The 16,762-nt window shown below is 40.4% G+C and overlaps 1 protein-coding gene and 2 non-coding genes across 3 annotated transcripts; all 3 read right to left on the bottom strand.

Annotated features, from left to right (window-relative positions):
- Nucleotides 1-82: 82 nt before the first annotated feature.
- On the bottom strand, nt 83-13,845 carry RABGGTB (Rab geranylgeranyltransferase subunit beta). The gene is made up of 10 exons (XM_085231096.1): nt 13,822-13,845; nt 12,263-12,640; nt 11,522-11,629; nt 10,269-10,466; nt 7,825-7,930; nt 6,597-6,649; nt 6,402-6,512; nt 4,443-4,568; nt 3,554-3,703; nt 83-2,094 (listed from the first exon to the last, which is right to left on the bottom strand). The coding sequence occupies exons 1-10, from the start codon at nt 13,843-13,845 to the stop codon at nt 1,954-1,956; spliced, it is 1,395 nt and encodes a 464-aa protein (XP_085087222.1). The 3' UTR covers nt 83-1,953.
- Nucleotides 9,277-9,361, bottom strand: LOC116217015 (small nucleolar RNA SNORD45). Its single transcript, XR_004160852.1, has one exon. It is a non-coding gene; the product is annotated as a small nucleolar RNA SNORD45 (small nucleolar RNA).
- Nucleotides 11,321-11,403, bottom strand: LOC116217014 (small nucleolar RNA SNORD45). The gene has a single exon (XR_004160851.1). It is a non-coding gene; the product is annotated as a small nucleolar RNA SNORD45 (small nucleolar RNA).
- Nucleotides 13,846-16,762: the final 2,917 nt, after the last annotated feature.

The raw sequence follows: 16,762 nt of genomic DNA, 5'->3' as shown, positions 1-16,762 counted from the left end.
AGTACATAAACTCAGGAAAAAAAAAAAGAAACATTAAAAAAGAACACAGACATAGACTTATAACATACTCTGCACCAAAATCTCATATTGAAGTGTTTTAATATACACACATGGGCCAACTTTTCACAGTACATTGAAAAGAATTGATTTTGTTTGCATAAGAAAAACATTAGTGATTTTTTTTTTTTATATATACACAACATCTATAATAAGTTAAAAGAGGTAAAGAATGGAAGAAAAAAATTAAGAAGTTTTTAGTCTGGACACACGTTCATTCATTTTTAACCAGCAATCCGTATAATGTGATCTTTAGTAACTACAGCTGACTTAACAAACCAAGGTGACCAGACCTCCTTCAGACAAGTTTAAATAACATTAACAGGATTTCAACCTACAGCGTTTTGTACTCTCGTGTAATATCACCCACGTTTTAATTCCCAGAATTTCTCACAGTCTATACTAAGCTAGAAATTCTGAACCATGTTCTGTTATGTTCATATAACACAGAAAAAATAGTAAATGCCTAGGTACTGGAGAGTGAAGCTTTGAGTAAAGAAGCAGCACTTACAAAGGCAACCTGGAATGTGAGGTTATTTCTTCTTAATTTTTAACCTTCTGTTTATTTTTACAAATAAATGAAACCTAATCAATGCTCTCATTCCCCCATACTCAACAAAAAGTCAACCTTAATCCCAAGTCTTGAAAAAATAAATTCCAGGTTTTAACCAAATAATTCACCAGGAAACTGAACCATTAGAAGGGAACCATTTTGATTTTTTTTTTTTTTTTTTAATTGTCTAAAAGCTTCCGGTGAAATAAAGGTTTAAAAAAAAAAAAACCATAATATTAGAGCATTCAAATAGTCTCTGAATTTCCAAAGAAGTTATTGCCTTATTCTCTACTAAGATGAATGGGTTGTATATAACTAAGCAGCTGGTGATCAAAAATGTTGAAATAGTTTTATACCTCCTTTAATCATACATACAGAGATTATCAAAGACAACTTCTTCCCCCTCACAACCTCATTTTACTGTGAAATGAAATTCAGTTTCAGACAGTGCAGGACGATGTAAAATAACACGCAATTTTAGGGCTTCTACAAAGACAAAAGGATTTCATCTTTCAGATGACTATTTTCCATGGCTAATTTAATTCTCAATTACACCATAATGAAGTGCTGGCAATTTTTGTCTTAAAAGCTGCAAAACCAGAATTTCAGTCCAGCAACAAATTTACGGTCAGCACTATATTCAGCTGCAAGTCACTTTCCTATGAAGAATTTCTCTATAATGATTAACATAGCAATTTCTAATGTACATACACTCAAGGTATGCTCCATTTCAACTATCAGGAGAATTTTGTCAAAAGGAACTTCTGCAGAAATAGGAGTACATTCCTGTATTTAATAGAATCATTTTTTGTCGCTTTCACTGGTAATAATTAGTATCAAAAGAAATAGCTTGCATCTGGTATATAGAAGTGAGGCCAAGCATGAACATTAAGAATTACACAGACAAATGTTTGGCATTAAGTGCATGGCTTCAGCTGGGTGGTTCTTCTTCCTGTAATCTTCTAAAGTGCTGTGTGATACACTATCAAAACATGCTTGCATGAAGACAGATGCTATCATGGTTGACATTGCAGGAATAGAAAAAATTAAGCTAGTCACACTACTGCTTCAACTTGGTTATTAAAAAAAAAGCCTATATATTTAGATACAGATTGAAATGTTTCTACATCTCTTATGTACAACCAACGAACATATTACACTCAGAATACTACAACAAGCCTGTTACAATACAGTTCACAAAGTGACAAAGCCCACAGTAAAGGTACTGTGTAATGTAAACACATCTCAAAGAAGAATATTAAGAATATTCTAAGCTTCAAAGATGACTTCCAATCAGTAAAACCAAACCAAGAGGGTGTATCAATTTGCTGTCTCCATGAGATTTAGCTCACAAGCTCAGGCTGTACATTTATTCTTCGAAGGACATCTTCTGGCATACAGAAGACAGGATTGACAGCCTTAATTTGTTCTTCCCCAAGTAAGGATAGTCCAGCAATTCCAAACAAAGTGTGAAATGGATCCACCTGGAAGACAAAGTTTGTGTTCATTTCCAGAAGAACAATCAGTTTTCACTGGTATGGAATCTTCTGTTTGTTAGCAAGAGAAATACAAGCCTGTGTAGCTCAAGATAACTCTGCAACTGCAGAAACTTCCATTTGTGCTTTTGAGCTTGTGTAAGCCCACAGGCAAGGCAACTCCACAGTATGAACTTACAGTATATAATCCACTCAGAAAAGCATTCATCTCCACTTCCATACAATGTCATAAGACAACAGAAGCAATTACAAAAATAACATTAGTAGGCTAATATGTTCATCCGCAAGTATCACTTCCTCATTTTGCTCTTCAGCAACAGTATAACGCTGTTTAATGGTCTCTGAATAATGAGCTGTACTGCAAAATCTTAAGAGGAGAGTGACAACCTACTGTTAAAATGAAAAGTAAAAACAAACAAACAAAAGAACAAGAAAAGAAACAGAAGAGATCACCAGTTATTTTATATCAAAGTATTCCTACACTTTACATATTTCCCCTGAAAGCCCGTATCATCACATAACTGCAGCAGACTATTTAAATTCTTACGGCACATGCATCCTGTCAGTGAACTTAGTCATTCTACAAAATCCTATTCAAAATTACCTGGTGCAGCATACATCCTGTTTGTAATACTGGAATTTCTAAGTCTTTTCACAGAGGTTCTGCAGTAAATTGCAGTAAACTGAGCTAGTTTATCATGTTATAGCCACGTACGTGAAATCCAACGACTAGATCACAGCCTAAGTGGTTAAAAGTACACTGGCACAGCCAGCCTTGTCATTAGATGTCATAGACATGATTTTCCAACCTTTCACAGATAAACAGCCATGTATTCAAGGGTATTTGCACTAAGATCACATATTTATTTGACCAGCACCCTGTACAATATGAATTATTTATGCTTCAAACCATAGAGAATACAACAACTAAACTATAACTACTCTTTCAGTCAAGGAGAAAATTAATACCAGCCTCTTCACAATGCTGTCAGAAAAGCTTCCTCCTCATTTACACCAAGGCCAGTGAAAGGATTTATGCAGTGGCGTGCAACTATTCTGAGTATTTACTCAAGAATTATTCAGATCAGACAAGTACCAAGAGATTTGAAGACTACTTAACTTGTGGTAACCTCTAAATGCCTGCAAATTGTTGAACTGTGTTTTCACCTAGATCTTCCAAAAGTCTTCTGAGAAACAGTGTGGTATGCATTATGGGGACAGTATCCCATACAGAAGTCAGCTGCTATAGTGCATGTGCAACATAGCGCTGCACGTGCTTCCTATGTGAGCCTTTCAAAGCAACTGTACTTTGTTCCTTCCAAGCTGCAGATGTTGCAGTTCTGCAGAACACAAGTATCTGGATCATGTGTTACATTCAAACATGAAACACACTTTTTAAGTTGAGAATTTCTATTATGCAAACTTGACTTAATTGAAGGTTATTTACCATATCTCCTGGTCTGTCAGCAAATCCTCCAGTCTCCTCGTCCTGGCAAGCCAAAATAAAGCAGCGCAGTTTCTCTCTGTCAATCCAGTGCAACCTACCAATCATCTTCAGAGATGCTAGAACCCACCATGAATAACATACATCAGGTAACTGGCAAACAGAGAAGCAGAGTATTATTTGATTTCATCGTTAACATAACATCACAAATTTGTGATTCTATGAACTCTGAGCTGTGCTGTCATAACATCGCTTCACAGAAACAATGCTTCTCTGGGGTACAGGAGGCAAGTTTCTGGATGCAGTTTCTTTTTAGATAGCCTCTTGCGATTTTCAAGAAACAAGACCACAAGAATTTTATTTTGAAACAACCTTCATCTCATGTTGGACAGGCTAAAAATCTACATCACCTTTGTCATGAGCAAAGACAAGTTTCATATTAAAATAAAGAAAACAAGCTAATTTTTTTTTTTTAATATTTTTGAATATTGATCAGTTGTCTATTTGCCAGTAAGGATTACTGTAAGTTACACAATTTCTTACTGTAACATAGAACGCTATTATGCACAGGATGCCAATCAAATGAAACAATTTTTGTACAAATTCTACAGAAGGGATGATCATTCCCACTGCCAGAAAATATTCAAGGCTTGATTTAATAGGACACTGGTTGAGTTGGCCAGCAAGACATATTTCAGTACGCATACTTTCCTGAACTGAGGCATCAAACTATGAACAGCCAAGAACTGCAGGGTAAGTGCTTGCAACGAAATGAATCAAAATAAAGGCCTGAATCTTTTGAGGAGTTTACTAAGCATTTCAAAATAACACTGTATTCCAGAAAAAATACTCTATATTAAGCTTTGAACAAACAGAATAAGCCATCTAATACCTTCTCCGGACGCCCGTTGAGACCTCCAGAAGGTAGCTGACGTTCACAAAGCCACCAACCCAGCAAGTCAACATTTATTTGGTGCAACTGGTCTGTAATAGCCAGAAATCCTGTGCAACAATAGATCTAAAATTACAGACATAAATGTTTTGTGTATTTAAAAACTAAACAGCTAAAGAGACTAAACACAGGAAGATCTCGAAGAATACAGTCCTGCAAACAGGATATAAAATAAGCACACTTCACCTTTTAGCTAATTTCATTTTTTCCTTAAAGGCAGATATTAATCTCACAGTTGCTTTTGTTTAAAGAGTTCCAGTAATTATAAAACTTCTTACTGATGTAAGATACTAAACTAAGATTTCCAAAAAGATGAAAAGTCAGAGCAATAGTGTTTTATTTTAAAACAAGCTTGAGCACTCAAACTGCTTCCTAAGGTCAGACAGTGCCTTTCTGACAGCTCTGTGGCCAGCCTACATTCACATATATTTGCAGAATCACAGAATGGCATGCGTTGAAGGGTCCTCAAGGATCACCAGGCTCCAAGCCCCCCCCCTGCCACAGGCAGAACCACCAACCAATAATCTCTTTCTCTAAGGCTTATGGAGGGCAAACTGAAGACCAAATGAATTCTCTGACAGAAAAGGGTTACTAGCAATCATGAATGTTGCAGGCAATCTTAAGTACAACTATGGACTCAGCAGGCTTACTTTAAGTGCCACGTAATCCCTGCCTACTTTACCTCAAAAGTAACACACGCAGTGCAACAGCATACTACCAACACATTTCAGGCAGTCACTGAAAAGGGAACCAGACACAAACTGCAAAAGAAAAAAAACCAAAAAACCCACAACAAGCAAACAACTTCAACTGAAGCCTATTTATAACCACCCCTTCCTGATCAGAAAAAACACCCCCAAATAGACAACCTCTTGGAACACCAGGAGTGCTCCAGCCATTCAGACAATGCTACTCTAGATGTAACTCACAAGGAAAAGGGGGAGAGAGTGGGAGCTGGGGGGAGGGTGGGGCAACCACCACCCCTCTTCTCAACACAGTAACTAATACTACTCCCACTTACGTAGGCAAACCCTGGCTACAGTACTGCTCACTGTATTTATGCAAAATAAACAGGTGATTGAATCAGTTTACCAAGGTTGGACCCACTGATAAATTTAAGTTAGGTGCAACAATCCCCTATATGTAAAAAAAATAAAGAAAGGAAGTTATTTCTTCCATGTAATTTTTCTCTTGAAAGAAGATTCTCTTCCTGATAAATCCTCGAATTTCTTTCGGTTGCATACTCCACCCTCTTTTCAACTAAATTTTACTGATCATTTTTCATAAGTTGCCATCAGCTCTCTTCAGTGCCTGTAACAAAACACTGTAGAGGTTCCACTGTAGAGTCACCACTTCTTATAATTTACTTTGCTCAAATAATTAATTCTTGCAATTTAAGAGATTAAAAGATTTAGTTGTCACTTATTCTTCAGTTCATCTGATAAATATCAAACATACACACTTCATTTACATGTTTCATTAGAATTTGTGGTAATCACTGCAACATGTCACAATGTTTTTTCCCCCCCAATTAAGTTTTTCTTTTCTAATGTCTACATTAATATCAATTCAAATTACCTTTAAAACCTCACACCAACTATTGGCACCACTATTTGGATGTCATTCAGCCCATACTGGTAATCTCAAATACAGTCCTACAAATTGCTCCCTTATTTCTATTTTTTCTTTCCTAGATTATAGCCTCCTGAGTTCTAACCAACTTCCCAGATGTATCCACCTAATTGCTCCTTCACTTTAACTAAAAGACTGGGAACTGTCATTTTGAAAACAAGAAAGTTTCCATCAACTGGCATCCCTGATCGATGCCAAAAACAAACATTCAGAGGTAGTTTGTGATATTTAATAATTTTAAATATTTCCATACAAAATAAAACTCACCTGTCCTGCATGTGACTCAGAACCTGGCCTGCAGCCAAATCCTCCATCAAAGTTCATACAGGACAAAACAAATTCTACTGCTTTCTCCACGTCAATAGCATCCAGTTTTCCCTGCAAGTTAAAAAGGCAACCAATATATTTTATGTTCAGCCAAATTGTTTATTGTACTTGTTCAAGTTATGTTTTGGAACTTACTAGAAGCGCGAGAGTTGCTGCAGCACAAAAGGAGAACCTTGTATCTATTTCTCCTAAAAAGATGGAGGGCAGGAAATGAAATATTTTCATTAAAAACAACAATACATTTAAATCACCACTGAAAATATGGAACAAATGTAAAAAAAACCTGTACGGCGACAATGAAAAGCTTACTTTTCAATCCACCAATTATTTCCTCAATAATTTACAAAGTGCACACTACAATTCACATATCTGTGATTACCGTACGTAAAAACTCACTATCTGCACTCAGATGTATATTCAAGTCAATCCAACTAGTGGCAACTTGCAAACAGCTATGTAAAAGTTTATCTGCAGTACTCTACTGGATAAAGGCAGAATAGTAGATATTTAAAAACAAATAAAAAAACACCTGAAACAGGTCTGCCTTTGATGCTTTGGGCTCTTTGACACCTGAGCAGGAACAGAAGCCACTTTTGTTATTACATGAAGAGTAAATCAAATTCCAAGTTTTCTTTAGCACATTTACACCTGCATGCTAAACCAAAAAAACTTCAGCAGAATGATTGCTGAGAAAGTTCGTAACATGACTCTCCTAGAGCACAGGGTAAGACATCACTAGCTTCCAGCAGGTACATACACTCACCGTGACACTGCCTGCTAAATTTTACTAGGACAGTACAAGTGACACACGATATACTTTATCAAATGAAGCTTTCCACAGAAATAAGTATTTTTATTGACTCAATGGTTATTCTACAGCTTGAAAATTACTACTTTTGTTCATAAAGAATTTACATGCATAAACAAAAATACGTATTAGTAGATAATGATGAGTAAAAAAACAGCTTGTGTTTTTTTTTTATCATTTCCATGTAGTGAAAGCTGCCTTTCATAGGAGAAAGATCATAAAAGGAAGGCCATGAAATAGCAAGCAAAAAAACCCCAGAAAATAGCGCATCTAGGATATAGTAGTACTGTTAGTTACAAGTGCCAAAGGTTTTTTCCCTAAGAGCTCGACAATTTATTTTTTTTTAAAAAGGAACAAATCTTAAAATATTTCGAACAGGAAAGAAAACTTAAGTTTGTCCTTCACAAAACTTTTTTCCTTTTTTTTTTATTTTAAACAACTCAGGAATTAAGTTTCCATATACAAAAAATATGCAAAACTACATCCAAGAAAACTTAAGTTCATAGACTTACATGTGTCAACAAAAGCAATACATTTTTACAATCCAAAATTTACCCCATTTGTCTCCAGCAAATGATCCATCTTCCTTCTGCAAGCTCTGTATATACTCCACAATTTTATTTACATCGACAACATGGAGACTTTCATATAAGATCAGAATCTAGAACAGAAAGCCACAGTAACAATCTAAGAGAAGCAAAGGTAATTTAGATTCATTTATTAACAAATAAAAAAATCCAAATCTGTCAGATACTTCATTTAACTGCTTCTGACTGGTACCTGGTAAGCTTTATTAAAATTAGATTCACTGAAGTTCATCTATCACTATCCAGAAGTGTCCCAAATGAAAACAGACAACTCTTGTTGGACTGCTCCATGTTTCGTTGCTTTCCAACATTCCAGCTCTCCTTTCAGAGGCATAATCTGGCTTCTTTACTTTTACATCACATTATGTACAAGAGAGATTTGATTATGGGTGAATTCTGGGATGCAATAACATCATTCCAGAACTTAAAATCTGCAGTTTGTGCACTGCTGTTATTTGTACGCCTGTAAGTGAAGCAGACAGTAACTAGTATCACTTACAGTTCAAGTCCACCAAGAGTGATTAGTATATGGAAAATATATTATTTTAAACATTTAAATTTGAAGTACAGTAGCAAATTGCAACTCTTCAAGAAAAAGTATAAACAATGTGATTAGACACGAACTGCACAGTGAAGATACTCTGAATGAAGAATAGGTCACAGAGTAAAGAATGCAAAGATTCTCAATTAGCACTGATTTGAGCCAATAAATTAAAGATGGAATGTCACGTGGACACAACAGTGCTGCTTCTGAGCCCCAGTTGGCTTCATGTTTTTACTCACAACTTCTGTAAGTTCTGAAAATTCATTATAAGCAGTGTAACAGAACAACTGAAAATAGAAAGAACAAGTGAAACTAAGGAACACTGGAAAACTGAACCTAAGAACTACCAACAGCTATGACTTTGAATTCCTAAAATTAAGAAGCTGGAGTATCTTAATTGCCAGCTATTATTTAATTTAAAAATACTTACGGGAATGCAAAAAAAAAATCCACAAAGCAACTCCAACAGAACATCCAGAACGACAGCATACTCCTTCAAGAGCTAACCTGAACACATCACTGTTAACTGAGATCAAAGGAAGATGTGGTGTTACCTTTTCAACATTCTGGAGATTTAGATGGGACTAAAAAGACTTTGTGAATCGAGGCCATGCTCATTAACACACTGGTTATGTTTAAAACTTCACATCAGCAACAGCTAACACTTCTCAGCTTTACATATCTAGAGGTGCACTGTTGACACAAAAATATCTCCTAATAATATCAAGTATTAATCTAAGAACTATGTGCCTCTTACAAAAGCTAAGACTCAAATTGCCTTCCTTCTCTGCATATTTAATTAGACTTCATGAAAGGAATTTGATTGGAGTGTTTGGTAAAACTCGAAGGCTGCTGTCTAAAGAAACTTAAGTTTCCTGGGTCTCAGAGTAATTCTAGAGCTAATGTGCTGATAAACATCACCTTCAGATCAGATAATACATGCCAGCAATCATCACTGACCCAAGAAAACAACATTTTCCTGTCCTAAGGATTTAAAAACTAACACCTTAAACTCAACATTTTCTTCCTAAAGCCTTATTTATGCTACCTTATTTATTTATAACACCATTTAAGCAGTACTTCCATGAGCTTCAATTAGAGATACACTACGTAATCGAACAAGCAATAGTTTAGAAGCATTTGGCCTCTACGTATTGTTTTCCTCAGTTTGTGCAAGAAGTAGGAAAAAAAGAAACAGACATTAAATCTACCGTAGAGATAGCTATGGTGAAAATGTACAATTGAAAATAATTCATTTTTCTCAGGGAAGGAGTAAACATCAAATAAGTAAATAAAATGCTTAGGAGATGATATCATTTTTTAAGTACACAGAAATAAAACAGATTTGAGGAACACAAGAACTGGCTACTATGATGTTCCATTTGTATGATACCAGAATGCTACACAAACGCACACACAAATATAAATCATTATTTATCTAATATTATGTAATTATTTTACATAGCAATTGCATACACGTATGCATATTTGTTAATATGAGTCAAGTTTTTGAAGCACACACACACCTTTCACTTCAATATACACTAAGAAAGATTAACAAAATTCAGGATTACGCAAGATTCCAGTAAAGGCTATAGCTAAGAAACATTTTGAGATGAGTGTTATGAAATTTATCAAGAATGCAAACTCATCATTAAATGAATATTAGAAGTGCAATATCCTTAGATCTGACCACTTTTAAAGAACTGACACAGCTAAGCCCTAAAGTTTTGTCAATTGGATTTATTTAATATTCTTTAAATAAGGTACTGAAAGAGTGTTTGCTATTAGTATCCAAACCAGAGTGTTGGATATCTGCAATCATCAAAATCATTACACACAAATGGTTGTCTCTACATTGCTTTTACCTGGACAGCACTCAGGGTATACAGAAGATGGGGATCGTGACCTATGCTGGCACTTATTCCACCACATTCATGCTGACACGATTTGATGAATGCCAGAATTTCTTCTTTGTTCATTCGGTGCAGCTGTCCCATGAGATCCATTGCTGTCAGCCCCCAATAAACACCGCTCATCCTCAAATACTCAGACATACAGTACTCCTAAGAAGTGCATTATTTTAGTTTGTCATCAGATAAACGTGCCACAGAAGTAAAGCAATGGAAATACATTATTTATATTTGGTAACATGCCAAATATTTTCAATCCTATAAATGACTTAGAATGTATTTGCCACCCTTACTCTGTATATTATGCATGTGTGTGCATAAAAACACACGCACGTACACATACACTAAATTCCCACCCTCCCCTGTATTACCTGTTTTAGAAGCAACAATCTAAGCGTCAAGTTAAATACATGCAACCAGTAAGCCACCAGCTCATTTCAGATTATTAGTTACTGTCCTAGCATCCAAACTACCATTCAAATTACAACCTCAACTAGTCTCAAAAATAAGGTCATTTAATGAAACTTACTAACAAGTGACTGAACTGCCACAATCCAGTGTTGTACAAGGAAGTAAATTTGCAAATATATATATATATACACACAAATACATAAATGTTGTTTACTCCACCTACACTGTCAATTAGCATTGTTTGGTGCCAAGCAGTTCTTACAGCTGGCAGGTTTTAACCACAGGTACAGCAATGCAGATAGTAAGGATAACCACAATGTTTCCCCCCCAGACATGCAGTTATTAACGCTTCTCACCAAGTAAAGTCCATTTGCCACGTGCTCCGTCACACCTACACAAGTGACACCAGACAGAAGCATTCCCTGCACCCAGTACTCATAGGGCAGTGTTGCAACGCACCTCAGCGTGCTGCCCTACCAAGCCACATATGAATACAGCTGTGCTCACGCATTCTGGTGGATGAAGGCACAACTAATTTATTAACTAATTACTAGTATATATAATAGTATATATTAACTAATAACTAGTTTATTTCCAAGGTCTCAGAGTAATTCTAGAGCTAAACTGGTAATCTTCACTTTTTTGCTCAGATAATACATGCCAAAACTCATCACAGACCTAAGGAAATCAACAAAGCCTTCTTCCTCTTATACTCCGGACCGCACAGAACAAGTAAATAAGGGTTACTGCTACCATTAATAAAACCACAGCTGTGCTGAAGCAAAACCGATACCCACGTAATCGTCTTTCTTTGTTCCGTACGAAGCGATGTAGTCCGCATGTTTCTCTGAAAGCAACGTGCTTGGAGCATCCGGCTTTATTACCACATCCTTCTGTGGCGTCCCCTGTAAAAGCACCAACGAGGCGTTATCCTCCCGAGGCATTGCAAACAACGCGTCCGCAACAACTCGCGCACCGGGCCCAGCCGCCCGCCGCAGGGCCCCGTGCCGCCGCAGGGCCCCGTGCCGCCGCAGGGCCCCGTGCCGCCGCAGGGCCCCGTGCCGCCGCAGGGCCCCGTGCCGCCGCAGGGCCCCGTGCCGCCGCAGGGCCCCGTGCCGCCGCAGGGCCCCGTGCCGCCGCAGGGCCCCGTGCCGCCGCAGGGCCCCGTGCCGCCGCAGGGCCCCGTGCCGCCGCAGGGCCCCGTGCCGCCGCAGGGCCCCGTGCCGCCGCAGGGCCCCTCGCCACGCTTCCCCGCGCTCGGCTCCCACTGCAGCCGGGCCCGACCGGCTCGGCGGGCGGCAGACGCGGCTGCGGGCCGGCGGCGCCTCGGAACCGGCGCGGTTACGGTCATCGCGGCCGTCGCTAGACGGACCGGTCCGGTATTAAACGTGGAGATCGGTGGCCCTGCACGCGGCGGGGGGTTGGAGATTCGTGACCCTCGAGGTCCCTTCCAACCCAGGCCGTTCCGTGATTCTACAATCACGGCCCAGGGGAAGAGCCGGGCCCAACACCGCGACCACGCGGAGCGCCGCACCCACCATCTTCGCCGCCCGTACCGAAAAGAGCGAGGCGCCTCGGGGCGGGGCAAGAAGTAGCACCCGGCGGGGCCTCGCTATGGCTGCCCGCGAGCCGCCTGCCGCCCCTCGCCGCGCCGCGAACGGAACGAGACGGGACGGGACGGGACGGGACGGGACCCGGCGGGCAGCGCAGACCGCCACCACCCGCAGGGCGCAGCGCCGCGTTCCGCTCTGCCCGGCCTGGCCGGCGGCGCGCGGGGCAGCCCCGGGTCCTGCTGGGCTGCGGCGCCCGGGCTCGTGGCAGTCGAGCGCTGAATTTGAACGGAGGGAGCGCGCCCTCGTGCGTCGTAGTAAACACATCAGCTGTTTGGAAATGCCTTGCGTTTCTTTCCGTTGTCTCTAAGAAACAGCAGGCGAAAGAGTTGGATTAGCACAGGACAGGTAAGAAAAACTCCGTTAATTCAACGAACGAGCAACAACAAAACCACTTTTCTTCCTAATTAAAACTGGTATGACTGTGTTATGAGTCATGAACGCTGACTCAGGCGCACATGGGAGGCAAAACCGTACTGGGCTGGAGCAATATCTTGAGAGTATCCAAGAAAAGAACGTGTATTATGCTAGCATGCAAAGATCAGTCAAAAATAAGGTTTTGTTTGCTTGTTTGTTTTTTAAGTATGTCAGTTCTTAACCAGGATGTCACACTATTGATCTCTCTGAAAGTAAATAATATTTTATTTATCCTATAATCTAAGGGTAACTGAGTAAAAGACACAGGCACAGTTTGTGACCTTGCGTTATTTAAGCATTTCATAAAAGTAGAAAAACTTTTCTTCTCTTTTAAATCCAGTTTCAAGTACACTGTGTCATTGGATGTTGTGGTTATGGGGCTTTTAAACATAAATAATCAAGCGTGTGTTCTGTACTCCTTTCTTCTGTTCCATAAGTCATGTTTCTGACTACGGTGTGGAGATTTAATTACTGAACAGTCCACTTGCAAGGCATGTAATATTTATCTGTTATTTGTATGGTTTCTGCATACCACTAATTCCATGGTAACTTGATTAATCATCACAGCAGTGTATATAACTGTATGAATACTTCTTTGTTTTCTGGCTCAAAGCTTACTTCCTGAGGTATTTCTTGTGATAAGACTGACTTGTCTAGGAGATGAGTGATGGGTGTTGCTGTGTGACAATCAACATCACTGTGTGGACAATTTTACATTTGAAAGCATTTCTTTGGAGCTGTTAGCCTTTGGAAGGCAGTGCTCAGGACTGTTTACTGGCAGAAGATCTAGCCTGTGAGCAAATAACTCCAGCTTGCTATGGGAGATCCGGGGATGATGCCGTTGTATCCTGAGAAGGCAAGATACAAGATGGCACCTTCCTGCTCCCTCTTATCTGCTGGCAAGGCCCAGAAGATGGGAACAAAGGAGTTCTGCTGAGAGCCCAGAGCCAGAAGCTGCCACTTCAAGGAGAGCTGATTCAACCACTTTGGATTTGAGGTGTCACTCCAAAGACAGCTGGCTCAACCACTTTGGACTTATAAATAAGTTGGTACTACCATTGAGAAGTCACCATCATCGCCGTGGTCATCGTCATCGTCAACAGATCAACAATGCCCAACGACTCACCTACCACTACTGAATATCAGTGACTGAACTACGAACCAGGCTGGATCCATGGTGGTGACTATCTCCCTCTTGCTTCCTATAAAGACTGCTTGCTTCTTTCCTATCTTCTCTATTGCCCTTCTTCCCTTCCCCATCACCCTAATTCGTAATAGTGTCCGTCCTCCCCTTCCCTATCTCCTTCCCTGATTAAGATTTGTAATAAACTGGTCGGACCAACATTTGAAACGTTTCTTAATCTCATGCTGGGTATACAGATACCAGAGAACCTCCTCTCCCTCCTATAAATTGGAATGAGACAATAACGAAATAAATTCATCCTATTTTTAAAAGTTTTATTCTTAGTAAGCACCATGGATTTGACTATGAGTATTCTAAATAAAGTTAAACACACAGCAAAATTCTGGGCTTGGAATTGTATTATAAAGTCATACAATCACCAAGGTTGGAAAAGACCTCCAAGATCATCCAGTCCAACCATCCGCTGACCACCAATATTCCCCCACTGAGCCATGTCCCTCAGTACAATGTTTTGAACACCTCCAGGACAGTGACTCACCCCTGGGCAGCTCATTCCAGAGGCCTGATCACTCTTCCAGAGAAATTTTTCTTAACATCCTACTTATATAAGATGATGTCATAGGTAGTATGCACTGTCATAACTAATAGGTAACTCCAGCTGACTGAGTGAGGTACCTGAACACCCATAAGAATATTGCACACTAAATATTTTTACTAACTACAGGAAAGGATTTAAATTCTACAGTGCTCAAAATTGAGACATTATTTCTAGGTGCTTTCTAGACTAGGATCCATAACCTTTCATTAAGTAAATAAGCTCCTTATTAGCACTGGAGTTAAAAGACAGCTTGAGTGGTGTTGGAGATACACCTAAGTCTGAGAGACTGAATAAATCAGTACTCCAAGGGAATGGCTTGGGTTGGAAGGAACCTTAAAGATCATCCAGATCCAACCTTTGGTATGGTAGAGACTCCTCCCACTAGATCAGGCTGCCCTGGGCCCCATCCAGCATAGCCTTGAGCACTGCCAAGAGCACTGGAAGAGGTTGCTTGAGAAGCTGTGGGTGCCTCATCCTTGGTAGTGCTCAAGGTTATGCTGGATGGGGCACCCACAGCTTCTCAAGCAACCTCTTCCAGTGCCTCACCATCCTTGTGGTGTTCTCATTACATCTAACTAAACCTCCCCTTTTTTAGTTATAAACAGTTACCATTGTCCTGTCACTACACTCCCTGATAAAAGGTCCCTCCCCATCATTTTTATAGGTCTCCTTTAAATATTGGAAGGCCACTATAAGGTCTCCTCAGAGACGTCTCCAGCTTAAGAACTCAAATTTTCTCAGCCTATCTTTGCAGGAGATTCTTTCATAGAAGCCTTTCTTCAGAAAACAGTGCAGACCAATGATGCTGAATTTGCAGGGTAAAACGGTTGGATTCAAGACCTACTAAGCATTTGGGTGGGTTTTTGCTTTGAATTACACTGAATACCCCTAGTGAAGGGCTGGAGAACCACAGGTGCACTCCTAGATCATGTCTTCCAGTTAGTTTAATCCAAAATTCAGTTCACATGCCTTCAAATCTCTCTGTAAATCAAAGCATAGTAATGGGTGGCAGGGGCATGCCTGGAGATTCACCTCAAAACTGCTCTCGTTTGAACCAAACCATTCATGTTGACACAGTCTGAGGCAGTAGTTGACTGGAATCAGCCAAATGAGGAAATTGGGACAGGAATACATGTTACAATTTGCTGTTGAGAGTTTAACTTACGCTAGAAGCATCTCTGAGGTGAAATTTACTACTTGCCCCTCAAGACATGTGTCCATGTACTTTCTGGAAGCAAGCTTCTGTACTGAAAAGTTTCAACTATTTTTGACCTCCTGCAGTGTTGCACTGGTTAGGGCACCTGCTTAGTATGTAGAGATTAGACCTTAATCTGACTGATGGTGATTCGTATCATCAATAAACTTACAGATATAACTTTTTTTCTAATTCAAGAAATAAATGAACCATGACTCCAGCAAGTGGATTGATGAAAGTCTCTGCTGGACCAACAGATTTAATCAGCTGAGCAAAACATGAAGTTAAAGTGTAAATATGAATAGACCAGAAGAAATGGAAGCAGGGACCAAGGCAGTTACTAATACAAGTAGGAATAAGCATTGGAGGAAATAAATTGGATTGGGAGGCAGTAAGAATGGCTGGTAAGAGCTTCTGTAGAGTAGAAAAAGGAAAGAGTGCATGGAGCCAACACTGAAAAAGAATTGAGCAGATTACTTGCTCTTGATCATTGCTCCGTTCAGTTAAAACAACAAGTGGGTGGAAACTAAAGGAAAATTAATGGCCAGTAGTCTATATTTGTCAGGACTGAATGGAGTTTATGATCACAGCTCAGTTTTTAGACAGAATCATGAAAATGGCCTCGCTCAAAACCAAAGTGTGAAAATTCCTCTCGATCAGGATGCTAAAAATCCAAATCTCTCTGAGTACATCCACGCCTCAGAGCGCGTCGGTTCTCAGCAGTCGCTGCGAGCTCCCGCCGTTTCCTCGCAGGCCGCTCAGCACGGACGCCCGGACAGCTCCGCCGCGGGCCGAGGGCGGGAAGCGCTTCCCACAGCCGCTCGTGAGGCGGGCGGGACCGAGGTCGGAGCAGAGAGCGGCTCCGGGACCGCGCAGATCTACCGTGACAAGGCTCCAGCCTCAGGGCACGGGCTGGGCACAGGGGAGCCTCATCCTCCTTGACGGCGGCGTGATCGCTTACCGGCCCGCGAGAGCCGAGCAGAGCCTGCCACCGCCCGTCCCGTCCCGTCCCGTCCCGTCCCGTCCCGTCCCGTCCCGTCCCGCGGGGCTCCTCCCGGCAGCGCCGGCGTCGGG

The sequence above is a fragment of the Meleagris gallopavo genome, chromosome 10, assembly GCF_905368555.1.
Source record: "Meleagris gallopavo chromosome 10, MGAL_WU_HG_1.1, whole genome shotgun sequence".
In the NCBI taxonomy this organism is placed as follows: Eukaryota; Metazoa; Chordata; class Aves; order Galliformes; family Phasianidae; genus Meleagris; species Meleagris gallopavo.
The sequence above is the reverse complement of the archived record's forward strand: the minus strand, read 5'-3'. Positions and strand labels throughout refer to the sequence as shown.

Bases quoted from the DNA above. Each gene is read 5' to 3' on its own strand.
- RABGGTB (XM_085231096.1), bottom strand. From the start codon at position 13,845: ATGACGATGACCACGGCGATGATG. The intron at 6,650-7,824 runs GTAAATTTTGGA...CCATCTTTTTAG, and splicing joins ATTTGCTGGAGACAAATGGG to GAGAAATAGATACAAGGTTC. The intron at 3,704-4,442 runs GTATTAGATGGC...TCTGTTTGCCAG, and splicing joins TCAACGGGCGTCCGGAGAAG to TTACCTGATGTATGTTATTC.